Source organism: Tachypleus tridentatus, chromosome 12 (genome assembly GCF_004210375.1).
Source record: "Tachypleus tridentatus isolate NWPU-2018 chromosome 12, ASM421037v1, whole genome shotgun sequence".
NCBI classification, from domain to species: domain Eukaryota; kingdom Metazoa; phylum Arthropoda; class Merostomata; order Xiphosura; family Limulidae; genus Tachypleus; species Tachypleus tridentatus.
This window is the reverse complement of record NC_134836.1, coordinates 8763730-8782035: the sequence shown is the minus strand read 5'-3', so window position 1 is coordinate 8782035 and position 18306 is coordinate 8763730. Positions and strand designations below refer to the sequence as shown.

General features: G+C 31.7%; 1 protein-coding gene across 7 annotated transcripts in view; it reads left to right on the top strand.

Moving 5' to 3' along the window:
• Window positions 1–694: 694 nt before the first annotated feature.
• LOC143233977 (protein kinase C and casein kinase substrate in neurons protein 1-like) overlaps window positions 695–18306 on the top strand; it is a 43305-nt gene continuing 25693 nt past the window's right edge. Inside the window, exons 1-4 of one of the 7 annotated variants that reach the window (XM_076470934.1) lie at window positions 695–1079; window positions 4893–5121; window positions 6357–6556; window positions 15740–15877. In XM_076470934.1, coding sequence (XP_076327049.1) covers window positions 4908–5121; window positions 6357–6556; window positions 15740–15877 — 552 coding nt within the window. In that variant the 5' untranslated portion in view covers window positions 695–1079; window positions 4893–4907. Of the gene's footprint in view, window positions 1116–4362; window positions 4446–4892; window positions 5122–6356; window positions 6557–15739; window positions 15878–18306 lie in introns of those variants that run through there. The other 6 variants (XM_076470930.1, XM_076470932.1, XM_076470931.1 and 3 more) reach the window with 6 other exon arrangements.

The following is an 18306-nucleotide window of genomic DNA, read 5'->3' as shown; positions in this document are numbered from 1 at the left end:
TTGTTTGAAAGGACAATGAAGCTATCCAAACTAAATGTAGCATCCATATATCTACCTGCATTCAAAAAAAGCTTGTTGATTTATATAACACACACTACACCATTAAACAAGATTGACTACAAGTTTAATTTTTAAAGAATTGTAACTTTGATAAAGAACAAGTGGATCTAGGCTACCAAAATTATATCTATTAACCCAATCTTTACAGCCCTCATACACAATTTTTTTTGTTAATGATGTAAAGAGAAAAATTTAATTTTTTTACATTTCCACAACTTATCTTTCCTTGAAGTGCATGAGTATCATACGTTAACGAACTATGCATTGATTATAGTTTTGTCTCTGCGCTTCCGTGGAGAATTTATTTTTCTTTGTACGTATATATGTTTTTGTTTGTTTTGTTTTCAATATATTACTTCAAACTTTGCTAACTGCCGTCTGTCGTTTTTTGTGTTTCGAAAGAGCTCAGTTTAATAATCAGAAAGATGCACTAGAATATGGATAGAATAATTGTCTTCGTAAGCTTGCGGGGGGAAAAAAACAGAAAAAAGTGGTAAACAAAAATTTCACACTCGGGTTTTAATATATATATCATATGGCCGCATTATTTAAAATAATAGCTGATGCACTATATATATATATATATATATATATATATATCAATTATATGAGAGTTTACTTAATTAGTTTAATACGTAACATGGAAGCTGAGAAACGTGGCCTCTGAAATAATGAAACGCGTGACGAAATCTTACTCAATGACTTGGATCACGTGCCTTTAAAAATTATTATTATTTAAGTGCCCCATTTTCAGAGAGTCAGTATATTTCTTTTCATAGTTAGTTTTCTAATTTGTCGATTAACTTCGGTTGGAATGAAAAAAGGTAAGTAATTAATGGGTCGAAACAATACTATGTATACTTCTAGAAACGTCATAGATATAACTGGCCTCAGTCGTCATTTTCCACGTAATACCTTGAAAAAATGTTTTTTTAATATTGTGTTCTGACGTCAGCAATATTTTCATCGAAATGGCGTGATCAAGTGACAAGATACTGCGAGTAGGGAAGGAGTAAACGGTAACTATCCTGTCTTTTGTGTGGTCTGTAGTTGCTGTAGGTACACCTTAAGTTAAAAAAAAAAGTTAAGATAAAAAATAACCTCTGGTTATGTTAACTTTTTTTTTTTCGTGACAGACGAGTGTGTGTATGGAATGTTTGGTGAAAAAATTCGAGTCCCTCAGGCGTATGTGTGATTGTCAACGCCAACTCACACATGTTGGAACTAACTAAGGCTGCTTTAAATTTAACATGCTGAAAAGTTTATTACGTTCACGGTTTAATTATCTATAGTAGCGCAAGCAATATAAAGTGCTGCATATTTATGATGTGCACGTAAATATCGTTACTGTTAACGTTAATATGGATTATATTTTTGTTAATTATCTTAGGTATCCCGTTTACCAGTAGGTTTTAGCTTTGACTTTTATGCCTGTTTTAAATTTAAAACCTGATTATTTTTTTTGTGCGAGTCTGTGAATTTAAAATAATACCCAGCCAGCTGGTATTCCTAATTATTTTATCTTTAGAAATACATTCTATCATAACACTACAAGACAATTTTCAGTCTTCTCATGTATCAACAAGAAAAATGAATAAAAAATTATTATAGGGAAACATTGTTCTTTTAAAACTTGCAACAGGAAATAGACATGAGAGAAAAATATGGTAATAGCTGTGTGTAGAAGATCATAATGGAATATTTGCACCTAATTTGAACATGCATATACAGGTTAAAGTTTTCTCTGTTATAGATGTTATAATCCAAAAACCACAAACATCTGTATGTTACCAATCCAAGAGTAAAAATATATATACATCAAAAAAGTACACAAAAAAGCATTCAAGAAAGCTACTAGAAATTTTAAAATTGTTAAAATTTTAATCAGTGAAAAATTATATAAAAAATTAATTAAAAACACATATAGCTAACAGTTTTAATATTTGTTTGATTAATTTCTGTATTTTTTAACTTGATTTTTATTGTGAGTTGTGAATGTTAATTCACTCTGCAAAAGTACATTGAGTCGGAATTAAGATCTTCATACTTATAACTTGAGGTTTGCTTGGTAATATCAGTATGAAGATAGTGCTGTATTAAAGTACTTCCTATTGTTATGTTTTGTATTGGTTTTAAAAGTTTCTGGTCAAATAATTCAACATTCATTTCATGTGATTAGAGCTAAATACTTTTTTTATACAGTGTCATAAATTGGGGACCTGCATTACAAATGGCATTCAAAACTTTAATATTAGGAAAAAATGTAACTTAAACCAACTTGCTTACACAAAATAAGCATAACTAACACTAATTCATTCTGATATTCTTAAACAACTCTATACAGTTAACAAACATTTATAATGTAGCTTTGAATGTACTAGAAAAGCTTAATGTCACATTCTCAGAACTTTGTGGTTGTTCTGCACATATATTATTAAACCTTTTGACCTGAATGTCATCATTAACTCAAGAATGCCAGTGTATGGTCATTGTGATCCCATACATGATAAACTTGTATCCTTAACTAACCCTGCTTTGATTCTTAGTTTAATACTTGTGGCACTCTTAAGTTAACAAGCAAGTTACAACATTAAAAATATGGCTTGCAACAAAATATTATGAGTCAAAGAAAAATCATGAGATGGTGCTGATGTATGTAAAAATATAATCAACTTTAATTCTTTTATATCTGTATGAACAGTAACTTTATATACTGAATTGATAAAAGTTGTTATTCATACTCATGTAGCTTTTATACAATATATTTGTTTTCATTTTTACAAGTAGCAAAACTCATTTTAAAGATCAAGTAAATAATAATAATAATAATTCTGAGTATCTTAAATTTTACTTCAGATGTTCAGAGTTGTATTTCAAGTTTATACTTCTATGTTGAAATTTGTATAAAAAATTAAATGTGTTAATTTCTGAAGAAGATTTGAAAGTTGTGTTGCTTAAATTTGTTTAATGTATTAGGTAATAGTATTACAAAATATTTACAAACTGTAGAAGCTGGCATCTTCTCTAATTTGATTTAGAGAATGTATAATCTAACATTTTTGTAAATTCTGACATGAAAGTACATGTTATGCAAAACTGTGGATAACATGTATATCACCTGCAAATATTATTGTATTTCTATCCTTCTAGAAACTGAACTGCATTAATTACATTTGTGTTTATCATGCAACTGTAATTGACAACAGAGTTTTCTTTCCATTTGGCAGGGGGAAGTCCTCATGAAACTCATGACCTCCTAATTTCATATGAAAATTTGAGTTTTTTGTCTTTATGATGATAACTTTGGGTGTAAAAAAAAGAAAAAAAAAGAGGGAGACCCCTTAAAAACACTATGTAACAGAATTTTTACTTTTTCTTGTTCCTGGGCAGAAAGTGTTGTTTCCCAATTGCTTATGCCTAAAGTAAATTGAAAAGACCTATTTTTCTCTTCAAACTTTCTTTTTTGACATGGGAGTGTATAGCAAAAACATGATGGGAGACTATATTTGGGGGCTGATACGTGAAAATGATTTACGTTACAGTCCCAAATCTTGAAAAACTACTCACTTCTAAACATTTTTGTATGACTTTAGTATAAATACACATAAATCTCGATTCATATGTTATTTTATTCAGACCTTATGTAAATTAAAATGTGCAAATATGTCCATTTTTACATAGAAAATTGGTTAATTTCTAAATTTCATTATCCAAATCACAAAAGCAAAGTTTGAAAGGAATAATGGCCATTTTCTGTATTTTTACAACATAAGCAATTAAGAAATAAAACATACTCTCCAGGAGTAAAATTTGCATTACACAGTGAAATGTACCATTTTATATATGCTTGTAAAGAAATCTTAGAAGGATACAGTCAGGTCATGTTTATAGACATACTATGCCATAAGAACTCATACACACAACATTAGTCATAAAATAAAATCTTTCATTCCTTCACTTGAATACTGAAAGAAACTTACTGTTGGCTATCATTCAACCAATCAGGCAGTCATACTATTCCTATCAGTAGCATAGTAATGCAGAAATTACACATGACAAATGTGTAGAAATCAAAGTTCTGAATGGTTATGGCTACTCTATGAGACAGAATGAGATGAAATCTTGCATTTTAGGAAGAGCTGCATGGGAATCTTGAGGGTGTAAAGAACTAGTACCATTAGTAACAGAAATAGACAGAAAGACTAGAAGTTTCAAAATTGTTGTTAGAGGAAGTAACCAAAAATGCTAATGGCCATCCTGATATTTGATAAGTATTTACATGTTTTTATTCCTTAAGTGATCCTTTGAAAATCAAGATCTACTGGGTAGGGGTTCATCATTGAACAAGACTGTTATCCCATGCATGTAGCAGATATGGTGAAATGGTATGTGGGAGGAAATAGAAGTTGACAAAACACTTGCAACCAAAGTATTAGCATGAATATCTTTGAGGTTGCCTGTACAGGTTATATAGAAACAGAAATTTCAAACAACAGAGAGCAACTTGGATTTTGTAGCACAAGATAAGACATACAGAACATTATTTCACAAATATTTATTGATAGATTTAAAATAAAATGATGTACTGCCCTGTTTAAAGAATATACTGGTGCACTATACAACTGTTTTTTTATATTTCATACAAGTATTGACTGTTTATTTGTAATTGTTGCTTGTTACTCATGTAATATATATAAATATGGTTTTAAATATGCATATGTAGTATAAATCACAATATGCTAACATTTTCTGTCGTATGTACATATTAAATTGTGATATATAATGATATCCATATTTCAAAGGAATTACTTATGTGTAATTTCTTTATTTAGGGAACTAATGAAACAATGTCTTACCATAGTGATGATGGTATGTTGGTTGCATCTAGTGATAGCTTTTGGGAGCCAGGTAATTATAAAAGAACAACTAAAAGAACAGAAGATGGTTTCAGACTTAGTAATGAGTTGATTCAACTCATCCAGGAGAGAAGTGAACTTGAGAAGAATTATGGAAAGAATCTTAGGACTTGGGCCAAAAAGTGGAACGATATTATCGAAAAAGGTTAGAAAAAGATTTTTATGATGTTTTTATTTTCTCAGATTTAAAAGAAGCTTGTGGAACCCTTTATATTGAAAATATTGCAAGACAAGTTGTTTTACAGTGAAAAACTGTACTTGTAAGTAAATCACAATTTATTATGTTTACCCCTTTGTAAAATTGTATAGCAGGTATATTATTAGGATTGGGCAGTTCTTGCAGAATTTAATAGTCCTTATTATTCTTATGTTGAATCATGACTATTTCATATTTAATGGAACATTTTACTATTAAGTTGAAGATAGTTATTGTAGGTTGTTTTGATCACTTTAAACTTTTGTTTAAACCAAGTAAAATAAATATTTTTATGGATTGGCATTTATCCACTATTGTTTACTATATGAAGCTTTGTAATTATTGCTTTCCTCAATTAATGAGAGTGGAACAGCCTATATCTCCTTTTTTCATACATACCTTTTACATTTGTAACTTTTCTGTGTTTTTATTTCTTTTTTTAAACTTGCAGTCAAATAGCAGCAATTTTCTTTTTCTTGCTATATCCATATCATTGCATAAAAAGAAATTTCTTTGCCAGGCACTTAAAATATGTTTAATACAGTGATAATAAAGAATTCTGTTAAAATAATTATTTATCAGAATATTAAAAAGTTAAGATTACAGAAAGTTCCTTCATGCACCATTTGTTGAGCTAGTTATGCTATAGAAATGAGTATCATTATTATACTGATATACAGATTGTGGTTTGAAGTTTCTGACTTTGTATTCGCATACATCAACATATGTTTGCTAATAATGCTTTATTCATAGTATTTCTTGCAATAAAATCAGTGGTTCTTAATTCGCAGTTTGTTCCATGTTGTATATTCTCCATAACTTGTTTACATTTTGTAGTAGATACATATTTATTGGATGCATCAGTTTCATGACCATGCTTTTGTAAATAATACTTTTCTTCCAAAACCCTCAACCTGTGTTATTTAAAATTAAAGTTGTAACAAGTTTCAATGTGTTGATAAAATCTTCAGAACTCAGAGACAGTGAAGAAGTTTGAATATTTATCATTAATTCTTTATTAACCGATATTTATTGAATTTTTCTTACGCATGCAGCATTATATGATTTTGATATGTTGTTAGCATAGTAACATGAAAGTAATCTGATACTTGCCACTTACCTCAGAAGAGAGTAGTGACATAAATAATTACAACAAAAATATATTGAATATTGGCATTACATAGGTCCAGAATATGGAACCACAGAAGCAGCTTGGAAAGGTGTATTGGGAGAAGCAGACAGACGTTGTGAAATGCACGTGAGGGTGAAAGATAAACTCCAGAATGAAGTTGTTCAGCAGATCAAACAGTGGCAAAAGGACAATTTTCACAAGTCTATGATCCAGCTTAAAGAGAAAAAAGAAATGGATGATGCATTTAAAAAGGTAAAGAAGAGCAGAATTTTCATCGGTTCATTTTGCTTTCTTTACATAGTATGGAAAAATAAGAGTGCTCTGATAAAGCTAAGATGTCTGTGCACGAGTAGTGTATACTAAAGAAGTTTGTGCATTTCTGAATTTACACATTTTAGTTACAAGCTGTTTTGAGGCTATTAATTGTTAAAATGGAACAATCAATTATTTATATAATTTTATTGATGGCTTATTTCAGTTTTATTTTATTAATTAACATTTTACATGATCTTTTTAATTGATTATGTTATTGAAGTTTGAATAGATGCATTCAAAAATGCTTTACTCTTTGCACTTGGCTTTATAACTGTTATTTAACCCTGTCGTCACAGATCATAAGTCAAAGGCCATGCCATCACATTTGTTGACTTCCATTCAAAATTTTATTTTTCTATTATTTTATGAATTTGTCAGTAAATTTGGAATGAGATTGAGGATTATAATTTAAACTTTAATATTGTGAGTTAATGTTTTAATGTAAAAGTAAATATTAAAAGAACACATAGATTTTAGTGAGTCACATGGTATGTTCAATGCAGCACTTTTTGAAATTAGATGTTTGTGATGTCAGAATATTTGGTTTGTAATTTTGTACAAAGTAGGAACTCAAATTACCAATAGGTGATGTTGAGAAAACCCACTTGTAGAAAAATATATATGTAAAAACGGCTCGTTTGGGTTGAGAAAATTTTTTACGTAGAGGAGTCAACAACGTTTCGACCTTCTTTGATCATCGTCAGGTTTACAAAGAAAGAGAGAGGTAACTGACCAGAAGCTGACCACATGTTTGAAAGAAGGTTGTCTACATTCCGACACTCCTTACACAACCCCCTTTCAAACGTGGTCAGCTTCCAGTCAGTTACCTCTCTCTTTCTTTGTAAACCTGACAATGACTGAAGAAGGTTGAAACGTTGTTCACTCCTCTATGTAAAAAATTTTCTCAACCCAAACAAGCAGTTTTTACATATATATTTCAAATTACCAATATTGTCAAGCTACAGTATAAAATAACTTCATATCTTTTTATTTTGCTGAGATATCGGTTACATAGTGAAACAAACACTGCGGATTCATTCATCACTTTCCATTTTTATAAACAGGCCCTTGCATATTCTTACTACAATATATGACACAAATAACCAATCAACAGCTCAGAGTGTTTTTCTTGTGGTATTCTCAGCCATTTTCATCTATGAAAAGACTACCACATTTTTTTTTTCAATCCAAGATTTCAAGGAGGTAGGTTGTGTCTTTAGCCTGCCTGAAATTTCATACTTTTTACAGACCTAAAAACAGCTTAGCTATTAAGCTTAAATTATATTGGAATTCTGTGGTATTAATATAGTTATTTATGTTTTTTGACTTTTTTAAATTTAGATATAAAACCTAAAAAAATTTTCGGAAGTTATTTCTAAGTAGTGACAATCTACATATGTATATATAATAATTTAAATGTGACTAATTTACCAAACACTAGTCCACTAAAGCACAGCCTTGACATGTTAATTTGTAAAGACTAAAGGTCAAGTTTGTATTATTGGAAAGGGTAACATGAGTTTACATGCACCACGTCAATGGAAATTATGTAATGTTGGCTATATGACTAGTTGGTCATTATAATAAAAATATATATGACATTACTAGACTTAAGCTACTGACACAAAATATATGTATATTTGTGTAATAATTTGTAATCATTGTAGAATGAAAAATGTAATTTATATTTATTTCCTTTTTTTAATGGCTTTTTATAAAATTTTGTGTTTTAAAATTGGAATCTCTGTCTTCTTAGGTTTATTCTTAGTACCCTGATTTTGAACTCTTGTCTCTCACTGAGAAGGATGTGTTGTATTTATAAAGCCAGCCAACCATTACATATGTTTTACAGCCTCTTATCTTAAATTGTTAGTTCCTTTTCATTTTGCTTCAAAACCTTAATCTTTTTTCAATTACATATTAGAATTGAATAGTAATATTTTACTATTATTTTTATTACTTAGCATAATGATTTGTGTTTTATACAAGATGCATTCTATCTATTCAATCTCTCATATTTTCCAATTTTTCTCACCATTGTGTTATTTCAATCTTTGATTAGTGATTATTTTATAGTGACTATAGATCAAATGATCAAAACCACATGTGCACTTGCACACACACACACACAAACAGTTGATCCCATAGTAGAATCTAAAAGTGTTCAGCAATACATAAATGTAAGCCACATTAGTAGCATAGTTAAGAAAAAGAAATGTCACAAGCCATTTGGCCTTCAAGGTTGAATCTCATCAAAAATAAGCAACTAAATAAAAGTTGTCTCTTCCTCTACTCTATTTTTAGGTTCAAATTAAAGTTTCACCAGTTCTGCAAGGTTCTGATACTATTTTGTTCTGGAATTCATATTTCTTATAAACAACACTAATACCTATCTGTTCTTTTTATTGCAATTAATACACTCAGCAGAGAACTTCAAGAGCTTATCAACAATACCATATATGTACATCTTAGATGGGAATGGAATGGAAACTGGAAGAAAGGGATCTACAACACAAACTACAATATAACAGTGATAGAGAAGAAAAAAAAAAGAGCAAATCACCTTGTTAAAAGTGTTAGCAGTTATGATTGGAAATGCACACACGTTGCACTAAATGTGAAACGTTTTACAAATAAAGTCTTAGTTGAAACTCTTGGTGATCTTATTCATAGTGAGATGGAGGCATATTTTGGGATCTGTTGTACCTTAGGAGCTTCAAGACTGCATTTGAGTGCAATCCTTCACATTTTGGAGAGACTTTATATTTGGTCTTTCTTATGCCTCTTTTTAAACTGTTGAATTTTCAGCCCTTCTTTGGGCCAGTGGTATGTTTATGGACTGGCAGTGCCAGGGTTCAGTTCCCTTGGATGGATGTGGCAAATGGCCTGCAGTTTCTGTGCTCTAATAAAACTTTATGATGGTCTCTTAATTGATATATGAAAAATGAAAGCAATGACACTTAAGATAAGCTGCCTTTGATTTGTTTTTCTTCTGTTGGTTCTTTGAGTGTGTGATGTGTTTTGGGCTTTTTCAGTGTTGCTTTTGTACCTTCAACTTAATTGATGGCTAAAAGATCTGGAAGTGATTTTTTTTTTCTTATAAATGGAAACTGTGGCTCATACTGGTATTTTTGATTTCTTAGTTACTTGAAGAGACATTTAGGCCTTATCCAACAAGTTGTTGGAACTTTATTATTTCATCTACCACCACCAGGTTGAGGCATTTTTCTGGCTTTTAAGTAATATCTTCTCCTTGAATTTTGGGTTTCTGAGATGGAGTTTTTAGTTTACTTACATAGGTCTATATCCCAATATTGCACAGAGTAAGTGTAAGGACTTACAATTCACCTTATTAATTTGATTTTTGCACTTCACTTTGTTAGAAGATTCGTGATTACCAGTTTAATTGAGAATAAGCTGTTTCCATTATTAGAATGCATGTTGGTTCAGTTTTTGGCTTCAACATTCCACCTGGTTGTTGTTGTTGTTGGAATCTTGAATTTCATCAGCTCTTATAGGGAAGTCATAGTTCTGCCCCTTTTTCTGAGTACTGACTCACAACATCAGCTCCTCAGTGCATTGGAACATAGAATAGATTCTATCTGTATCTGAAGTTTCTATTGTTTAGTTATATTACCAGCAGAGTTGGTAATTATTATATACCTCCAGGAGCTGTGTGGTTTAGGTTCCAAGTCTGTCTGAACCTGTGATAATCTTAACCAACAGTCCAGGAGCTCTGCAGGTCCTTGCGTCACAATTGCTCATTCAGTTCACATCTTCCCCACTAGTATCCATTCAACCTATAGGGTTTCTCTCTCTTGCAGTTTATCAGGAGTTGGAACTTAATTCTAGGGTTATCTGAGTCTAGTTGGTTTGTGGGTAGTGAGAGAGTTGGGATAGTTCTTCAGAGTTTTTATTCCTGTTAGTTATTAGGCTTATGAAGGTAGGAGATTGGTGTCTTGTAATTGGTCTTCCTTGTCTATGTTAGTGTTTACATCTTCCAAGGTTTACAAGGTAATCATTCCACAATCTGTGTGATTGTTTTCATGGGATTGTAGATCTCCAATTTGGTTGTAGTTGTCTTTTGTCTGCACTTTGCCTTAGCAGTAGAGTCTAACTGCTGTTGGCATCTGTGGTACAAAAGGCTCAGGTTCTGTAGTTCTGTGTTTTTCCCTTCTGTCTCACATGGGTTCTGCTGTATCATACAAGTTTTCCCATTCATTCCATCATACTGTGAATAACCTATTTCATGGATGACTTGTTAATGCTAACAGCATCTCATCAATTGTTAGACCATCACATCCTGCTTTTACTTTTAGAAACAAACAAAGCAGGCTTCTGTTCCAGGACTGTAACATCTATTCTTCCTACAATTCAGTATGTCATTTGTCTGGGTATTTTTCATCTCACTTCTCAGTCAGGCTTAACTGTTTCCCATCCTGCTGTAGAATAGGATGCCACACTCCTACTAACCTATGGAGATCTCCCACTACATAGATAGTTCTTTTTCTTTTGGGAATGTGGGAATTACTCAAATTCCTTGTGCCTTTGGAACAAGAGGACTAGCAATCCTTCTATTGTTTTTTTTTTTTTTTAAGTGATCCAGGACTGTACACATGTATTTTTTGGTTTCCCTAATTTTCTTAGTCAGGATTATTCTTTTACCTCAGAAGGGTTAAGTTGAGATGCTAGTACAACTTGGGTTCCTCTACTGCCACATCTTCCAGAGTTCCATTCTCTTCACAAATGCCTTGCTTCAGGGATGGGGTATATATACCAACCTTGTAGGATCCCTTACCTTGTTTTCACAGAATCCCACTCTGTGGCAAGTGTTACCTGGACAGGTGGACTTTTATCAAACCAGTTCTGCACTGGCAACCACCATTTCAGTATAATTACTACTGGCTGCAACAGGCTTTGTAGAAATGAGGTGTTCCATGAGACCACCTAGGAGCTCACCAGGTGGTATTATCTTACTATGCTGTCATCTATCATGAGTAAAACTAAAGAGTATCTTATCCATTTCTTCTGATCATTAGATTGAATAAGTTTGGTCAGTTTGCGTTTAAAAATTTAAGTTACTTGGTTCACCTGTAGCATTGTTCTTCAGGACTCCTCAGTGTACATTACCCTCCAGATTCTACTAGTTGAGCTCTGGAGTTTTTATCACACCCTGTTTCCAGTCACCAAGGTGGTGGACAGAGGATTTTCCTTTAGAGTATTTGAGTGAATTCCTCAACTTTTGGAGGGGAGGGCAGAGTTAGGGGTTCTCCTGCCCAGGTTCCATGATTTTTTCCCCAAATGTCTGTAGGAGCAGTGTCATTCTACTCATAATACTTGATCAGAATTGAAACTTGGCTGTATGACTGTTGTATGTGTGATTCTTCTTTTTGATTAATATCAGTACAGTATATTATTCATAGAAAGAGATCCACTATTTCCTCATAATTCCAAACATGAAGTGGTACCATTCTGGGTCTTTAGCTCAGCACAGTTGTTCCACATCCCCCCCCTTACTTTCAGGGGCAAGTGGAAAGCTCTTTTCCCACTAGGTTAGGAAGTGGAAATGAATGTCCATAATTCCAGACAGGGTGAATTCTGTTCCTTTCGTTGAATGAAGCATACATGACTGCATCATTCTAAGCCTTTGGTGTTGCCTTTCTAGCTTCTTCAGACAGAGTAGAAGCTTTGTCCACTTCAGTGTTGCTTACTTTCTCGTCATGATTGTAGTGGTTTAAAATGCATTGCTTTATTGCTGCAGGTTGGGATTCAGTTATAGATATATATAACATTGTAGCCCAATTTCCCTAACTTCCAACATGGGATATAGAAATCAAGACCCCTTAAATTCAACCTCAAGTAGTGGAATCTCGGTTGTCTGGTTAAGACTAGCTCATAGTGAGGATTACTCATATACAGGTCCATCTTTTATACAGGAACTAAGTTTAAAGTGAAGAGCATACCTGTTTTGGATGTAATGTGATTCTCCTGCTTGGGTACCACTCTTATCTTGGTACCCCTGTGATCTGTGCAGATGTTTTTTTTGCATGGATAATGTCCTCAGCAGCCCATGCACCTTTTGAATGTGGGATTGTAGCTGTTTTTTAGTATCTTTTGGAAGTTAACATTTTCCTAAACTAAACATGTATTTTCAGTAATACTTACCTTTGCTGATGCTTTTCCTTTCTATTAAGTAAAGTACCACGATAGAGGACACATTGACATAGGTGGAGATTATCATAAGACAGTTATTGCCAAAGGCATTTAAGTGGGGTATAAATGACTGATGCAAGGGGGGGAAAAAGTCAGACTGATGCTTAGATGGGCAAAGAAGAAACCCTGGCAGTCAAGACATTGTGACTAGGGTTAGGTAATTAGCATGAATCCCTGTGAGAATTGATTATATTAATTAGTGTAACATTAATTAAAGTATAATTGTACTTAAACCAATTAACCTTATCACAGTGGTTCACATGTCGAAGGCCATGTAATCACATTTAATGACTTTCATTTAAGATTTTATTGAACTACAATTTTACAAATTTATATCAGTAAGTTTGGTAACAAATTGTAAGTTATATTTCAAATTTTAATATTATATATTATTTAATGATTTTTGTAAGTTGTGGTATGTTGAATGCAGCACTGACTCATTTAATTGTTTATGATGTTACAGTACTAAGTCTTTAGTTTCATATAAATTGGAAACTCAAGTTACCAATATTGATAAGCTAGAATGTAAAATAAGAACCTCATATCTTTCCTGTATGCTGAGATATTGATTGCTTATATACTGAATCAAACTTAGTGGCCCAGCTCTGCAGTCCCTTATATGCACCTACTTCAATATATGACTAGTGAATAATCAATCAAAAGTTCAGAATGTCCCTGTAGTTACTTTTTACAGCCATTTTAAAGTGTTTGAAAGCCCTCTATTTCATTTGAACCAATATTTCAAGCAGATAGATTGTGTCTGTAGCCTGCTCAAAATTACATATTTAGACAAAATAACAGCTTAGTTACAAATTTGATAAATTATAGTGGAATTGAGTGATATCAATATAACTATTTATGATTTTGTTTATTTCAAATGTATATATAAAACCTAAAAAATTTGTTTCTTCCGTGTATGAAATTTGGAAAGGCTTAGCAACCTACAACAAGCAGCAAATTAGTAGAAAGGTTGTCATAAATAGAAGATTTGATTGTTTGATATGCTTATTTATTTGCTGTTTTATGTTTTAAGAAAAATAAGTTAAAGAACTTATTTGTAAATAGTAATAATTTTTATACATATATAATGTATAATAATTTAAATGTGACTGTATTTTACCAAACACTAGTTCACTAAAGTACAGCCAACACAGGTTATTTAGTAAAGACTAAAGGTCAAGTATGTTTTATTCGGTATGGTGACATGAGTACACAGGTGCCACATCAGTGTAATTTCTGTAACAATAGCCAAATGGGACTGAAAGGTCAATATAATAAAAGTGATAAATATATATAAATGTACAATGTTATGAGATTTAAGCTACTTAGACTGAAACATTTGTATTTTTGTGTTATAAGCTGTAGTCATTCTATTACAAAAAAGATATAATTTATATTTACTTCCTATGTTGGCCCGACTTGGCCAGGTGATTAGGGCACTCAACTCATAATTCAAGGATTGTGGGCTCAAATTTCCATTACATCAAACATCCTCACCCCTTAAGTCATGGGGGCAATGTAATGTGACGGTCAATCCCACTATTCGTTGGTAAAAGAGTAGCCCAAGAGTTGCATTGGGTAGTAATGACTAGCTGCCTTTCCTCTAGTCTTACACTGCTAAATTAGGGATGGCTGGCACAGATAGCCCTCATGTAGCTTTGCGAGAAATTCCAAACAAACAAACTTCCTACTTTTTTATGATAGTTACAAGTACAGTCAAATTTATGGGACCTAAGTAGTTAGGGTAGAGAAAATAACAGACAACATATAGAGTCTTACTTAAAACAATATTTTAAATGTATTTAGGTGGTTTTAAAGATTATATAAATAATATTTGAGATTTTTTGAAGGGAAAATAGGTTTTTAATTATGACATGAAAATCATTTTGCACTCAGATTAATAAGAAAACACTCTACTTTCACAAATAAATCTTTAGTAAAAATACCTCATTAAAAATGTGATTTTTTGTGTACAAAAAATTTTTTACTAAAAGTCCACAAAATTTTGTGAAATTAAATGTACTGCATCAAAAGCTATAGTATAAATATTTTTATATTATACTGAGACCATTGTGAAAGGATTAATGTGGTGAACAAGGTTAAGTACTGTTTAGGATTATTCCAGCTATCCAGTTATTGAAATTTTGCCATTCTGATTTTTAATTATTATTTTGATTAATTCAAGGGTTTTCACATTAATCAGTTAGTGTTGTGACTCACAAAATAAATCAACTAATCAAAATTAGTTTCTGATTGTTACTATTTTCAATAATTCCAGCTCTTCAAGAAATAAAAATGTTGTCGCCATGTTTGTTAGACACCAAGTTACAAAATGGACTGTGTGCTTCCTTGTTACCATAGGTGTTGGAACCTAATTTTTAGCATTATAAGCTTTTTGTTTAGCTGTTCAGCATGGCCAGATGGTTAGGGAGCTTGACTTGCAGTCTAAGGAACATGGGTTTGAATTTCAATTCCACCAAACATTCTCACCCTCACAGCCATAAGGGCATTATAATGGGATGGTCAATCCCACTATTCATTGGTTAAAGAGTAGCACAACAGTTGGCAATGGCTTGAGATGACTAGCTGCCTTCCACCTTTTTTTACTGCTAAATTAAGGACAGCTAATACAGATAGTCCTCATGTATTATTGTGCAACATTCAAACAAACCTAACTCTTGTGAGAATAATTAATTAGTTGAATGTAATTGATTAATTGCCTTTGTCCATTGCTGATCAGTCTTCAAAATTAAGAAGTAACTTAACAGTGATATAACTGACTGTTATATTGCAAATAATTTTTCATGTTTGAATCTTTTATGACAAGTTTTTCTTCATGAAATTTGTGGACTTGTGTTTGTTTTTTCCATAACTTATAATTTATACCAACATTTTGCTTTATTTTAGGCTCAAAAGCCATGGGCAAAACTACTGGCCAAAGTAAACAGAGCTAAATCTGATTACCATACTGCATGTAAGAATGAAAAATCATCTCAGAATCAAGAAAGAAATGCTGGTGCTGATTCTTCCTTGTCACCTGATCAGGTAAGTTGAATGTAACCAAACTTGGTGCTTTTATTGCTAAAATATGTATCTTTATGTATGACAGTAACTTTTAAGATGGACTTTGATACATATTAACTCACTATAACATTTCAAATTCCATTACAAGTTGGATTTTCAGCTCCCTCACCAAGAGAACAGTCCATATCAGAATAAATAATAATACATCCATGCTTTTCACACTACTTGCAGGAGTTCCACTAGGTTCATTCTTAAGCCTACATACTCTGTTTTTCATTATTAATGTTGTCAATCACTTAATTAAAATTACAAATTAGTCTGTGTGTAAGTCTGTTAAATTCTGCTGCATACTCTTGTAGCCAAGCTAATATTTAAAGATACTATTCTTAATGTTACATGTTATGAAACATGATTATATTTTTTTACTCTTGTTATACTTCATGTAATGCTTGGGCACATATATTCACTTTCTGTTACTTTAATAAACCATTAAAATGAATCTTTGTTCAATATAATTACTTGTCATCCTTTGTTTTATTATGGAATGTCATAAACTTCCAAATAAGATTTTAAAAGTTTATCCTATACTTACACATGTAAGTCTTAAAATATGTTATGGAAGAGCTACAGATTCAATTTCTATTAACAATACATCATAAAATGTAAATTTCTGTTAGTTCTATTTTGTTAGATCCATACATCCAGTTATTTAACTCTTTCATGACTAGTTACTAGCTTTACCACCTTTCAGTTGTGAGTGCACATCTACATATAAAATGTCAAAGTTAAAGTACAAATAGTAAATCTAACTTTATATAAAGAAGTTTAACTCAAGAATATTCTAAGATTGATACTTTTTCATTTTATAACTGTTATTTAGTATGCAATTTGCATAAAAAAAAAAAATAAAGTTCCAACTTTGATTTCTGCACAACTCCATAGAGTCTTCCTATAATAAAATATAGTTGTATACTTAGTAACAAACTATTGTTCTTTGATAGCATGATGATTCATGTCTTGTTGTTTTTTCTCACATAATTTTCTCTCAGCCAGTGATTTTATTACCATTGCCATTTATTGCTACCTTTTATGGTCTTACAGTATTACTAAAGAAGCTCAGCTTTTACAATACCAATAAGCAAGAGTTAGGTACTAACTAAATTGGTTTGATCATTAATTTATGGTTTCATGGAATGACAATTACTTGTGGATCCTCTAAGAGTGAACAAAATATAACAGGAAGTTTAGAACACTTGCACACAAATTACAGGTCTCTGAATAATTCTTTTATCTTTTAGAGGGTATTTTTGTGCCTGAAAATGTTTTTGTTTATGTGTGTTTGAAATGTACAGTAATTTTCTTTTGTGATAAGTGTTAGGTAAGAATAGTTATGTTTAACGAGTACAGTAGTTCAGGAGTTCACAAACTAGAAGCCTTAGAAACCCAGGGGCTGCAGGAGAGGGCTGTGGAGAGGAGAGGCTGTAGCAAATACACAATGCATTTAAAGTGTTTATTATAATGTAGATTTATTTGATGGTGGGGGATCTCAGTCAGGATGTGGGATATTCTGAAGGAGTCGTGTGCTGAGAAAATTTGGAACCCCCTGCAGTAGGTGACAGTAAAATATTCCCGCAAGTCTAATCTTTATTTATCGAATATTATTAAGTTTATTTAGACAATGCAAACAAATAAAAGAACTTATAATTTATTGAAATAAGTCCATATTTATTAGATATAAATTGATTTCAAGCAAACACTATTGTTGGCAAAAATGTTTAACTTGAGTCATAAAAATAATGGTGACACCATTTTGTAAGGTAAAGCTTCATTTTTTATGATTTGTGTCTTTAGGTGGTGATTAATGCAATTGGCAAAACAAAATGTGAAAGGAAATATGTTAATGAGTATCAACTAAATTGAAGCTACCCCCAGTGGCACAGCAGTATATCTGTGGACTTATAGTGCTAGAAACTGGATTTCAGTATCTATGTTGAACAGAGCATTGTGTAGCTTTGTGCTTAACTGTAAAAAAACAAACAAACAACCTGTTAAGTTGAAACTGACTGAATGCATGAAATGGAATTTTATGATCAACAGAAAGATATGTAGATTATTAAATGAAAAGAAATAATTGTAATGTTGTTTCAAGTCATGTAATTTTGGAAATTTCACAATGTAGCAGGTGATAAAGATACTAAATCTGTACTGTTCTGTCATAAGGACACTAAACTAAACACTGTGCAGTTTTGCCATGAGAGAGCATTGTAAACTAAACACTTGTGTAGTTTGTGTTGCTTCTATCTTGTATGGGAATTTTGTTTTTCTAAATTAGTGTCATTTTTACAATTAGTAAGCTATTATTTGCAATCTTGGTAACAAATTCAATGCATTAATTTTACTATTATATTGTGATTCAGTCAAACCTTAAATGAACAGTATCTTAACATTAG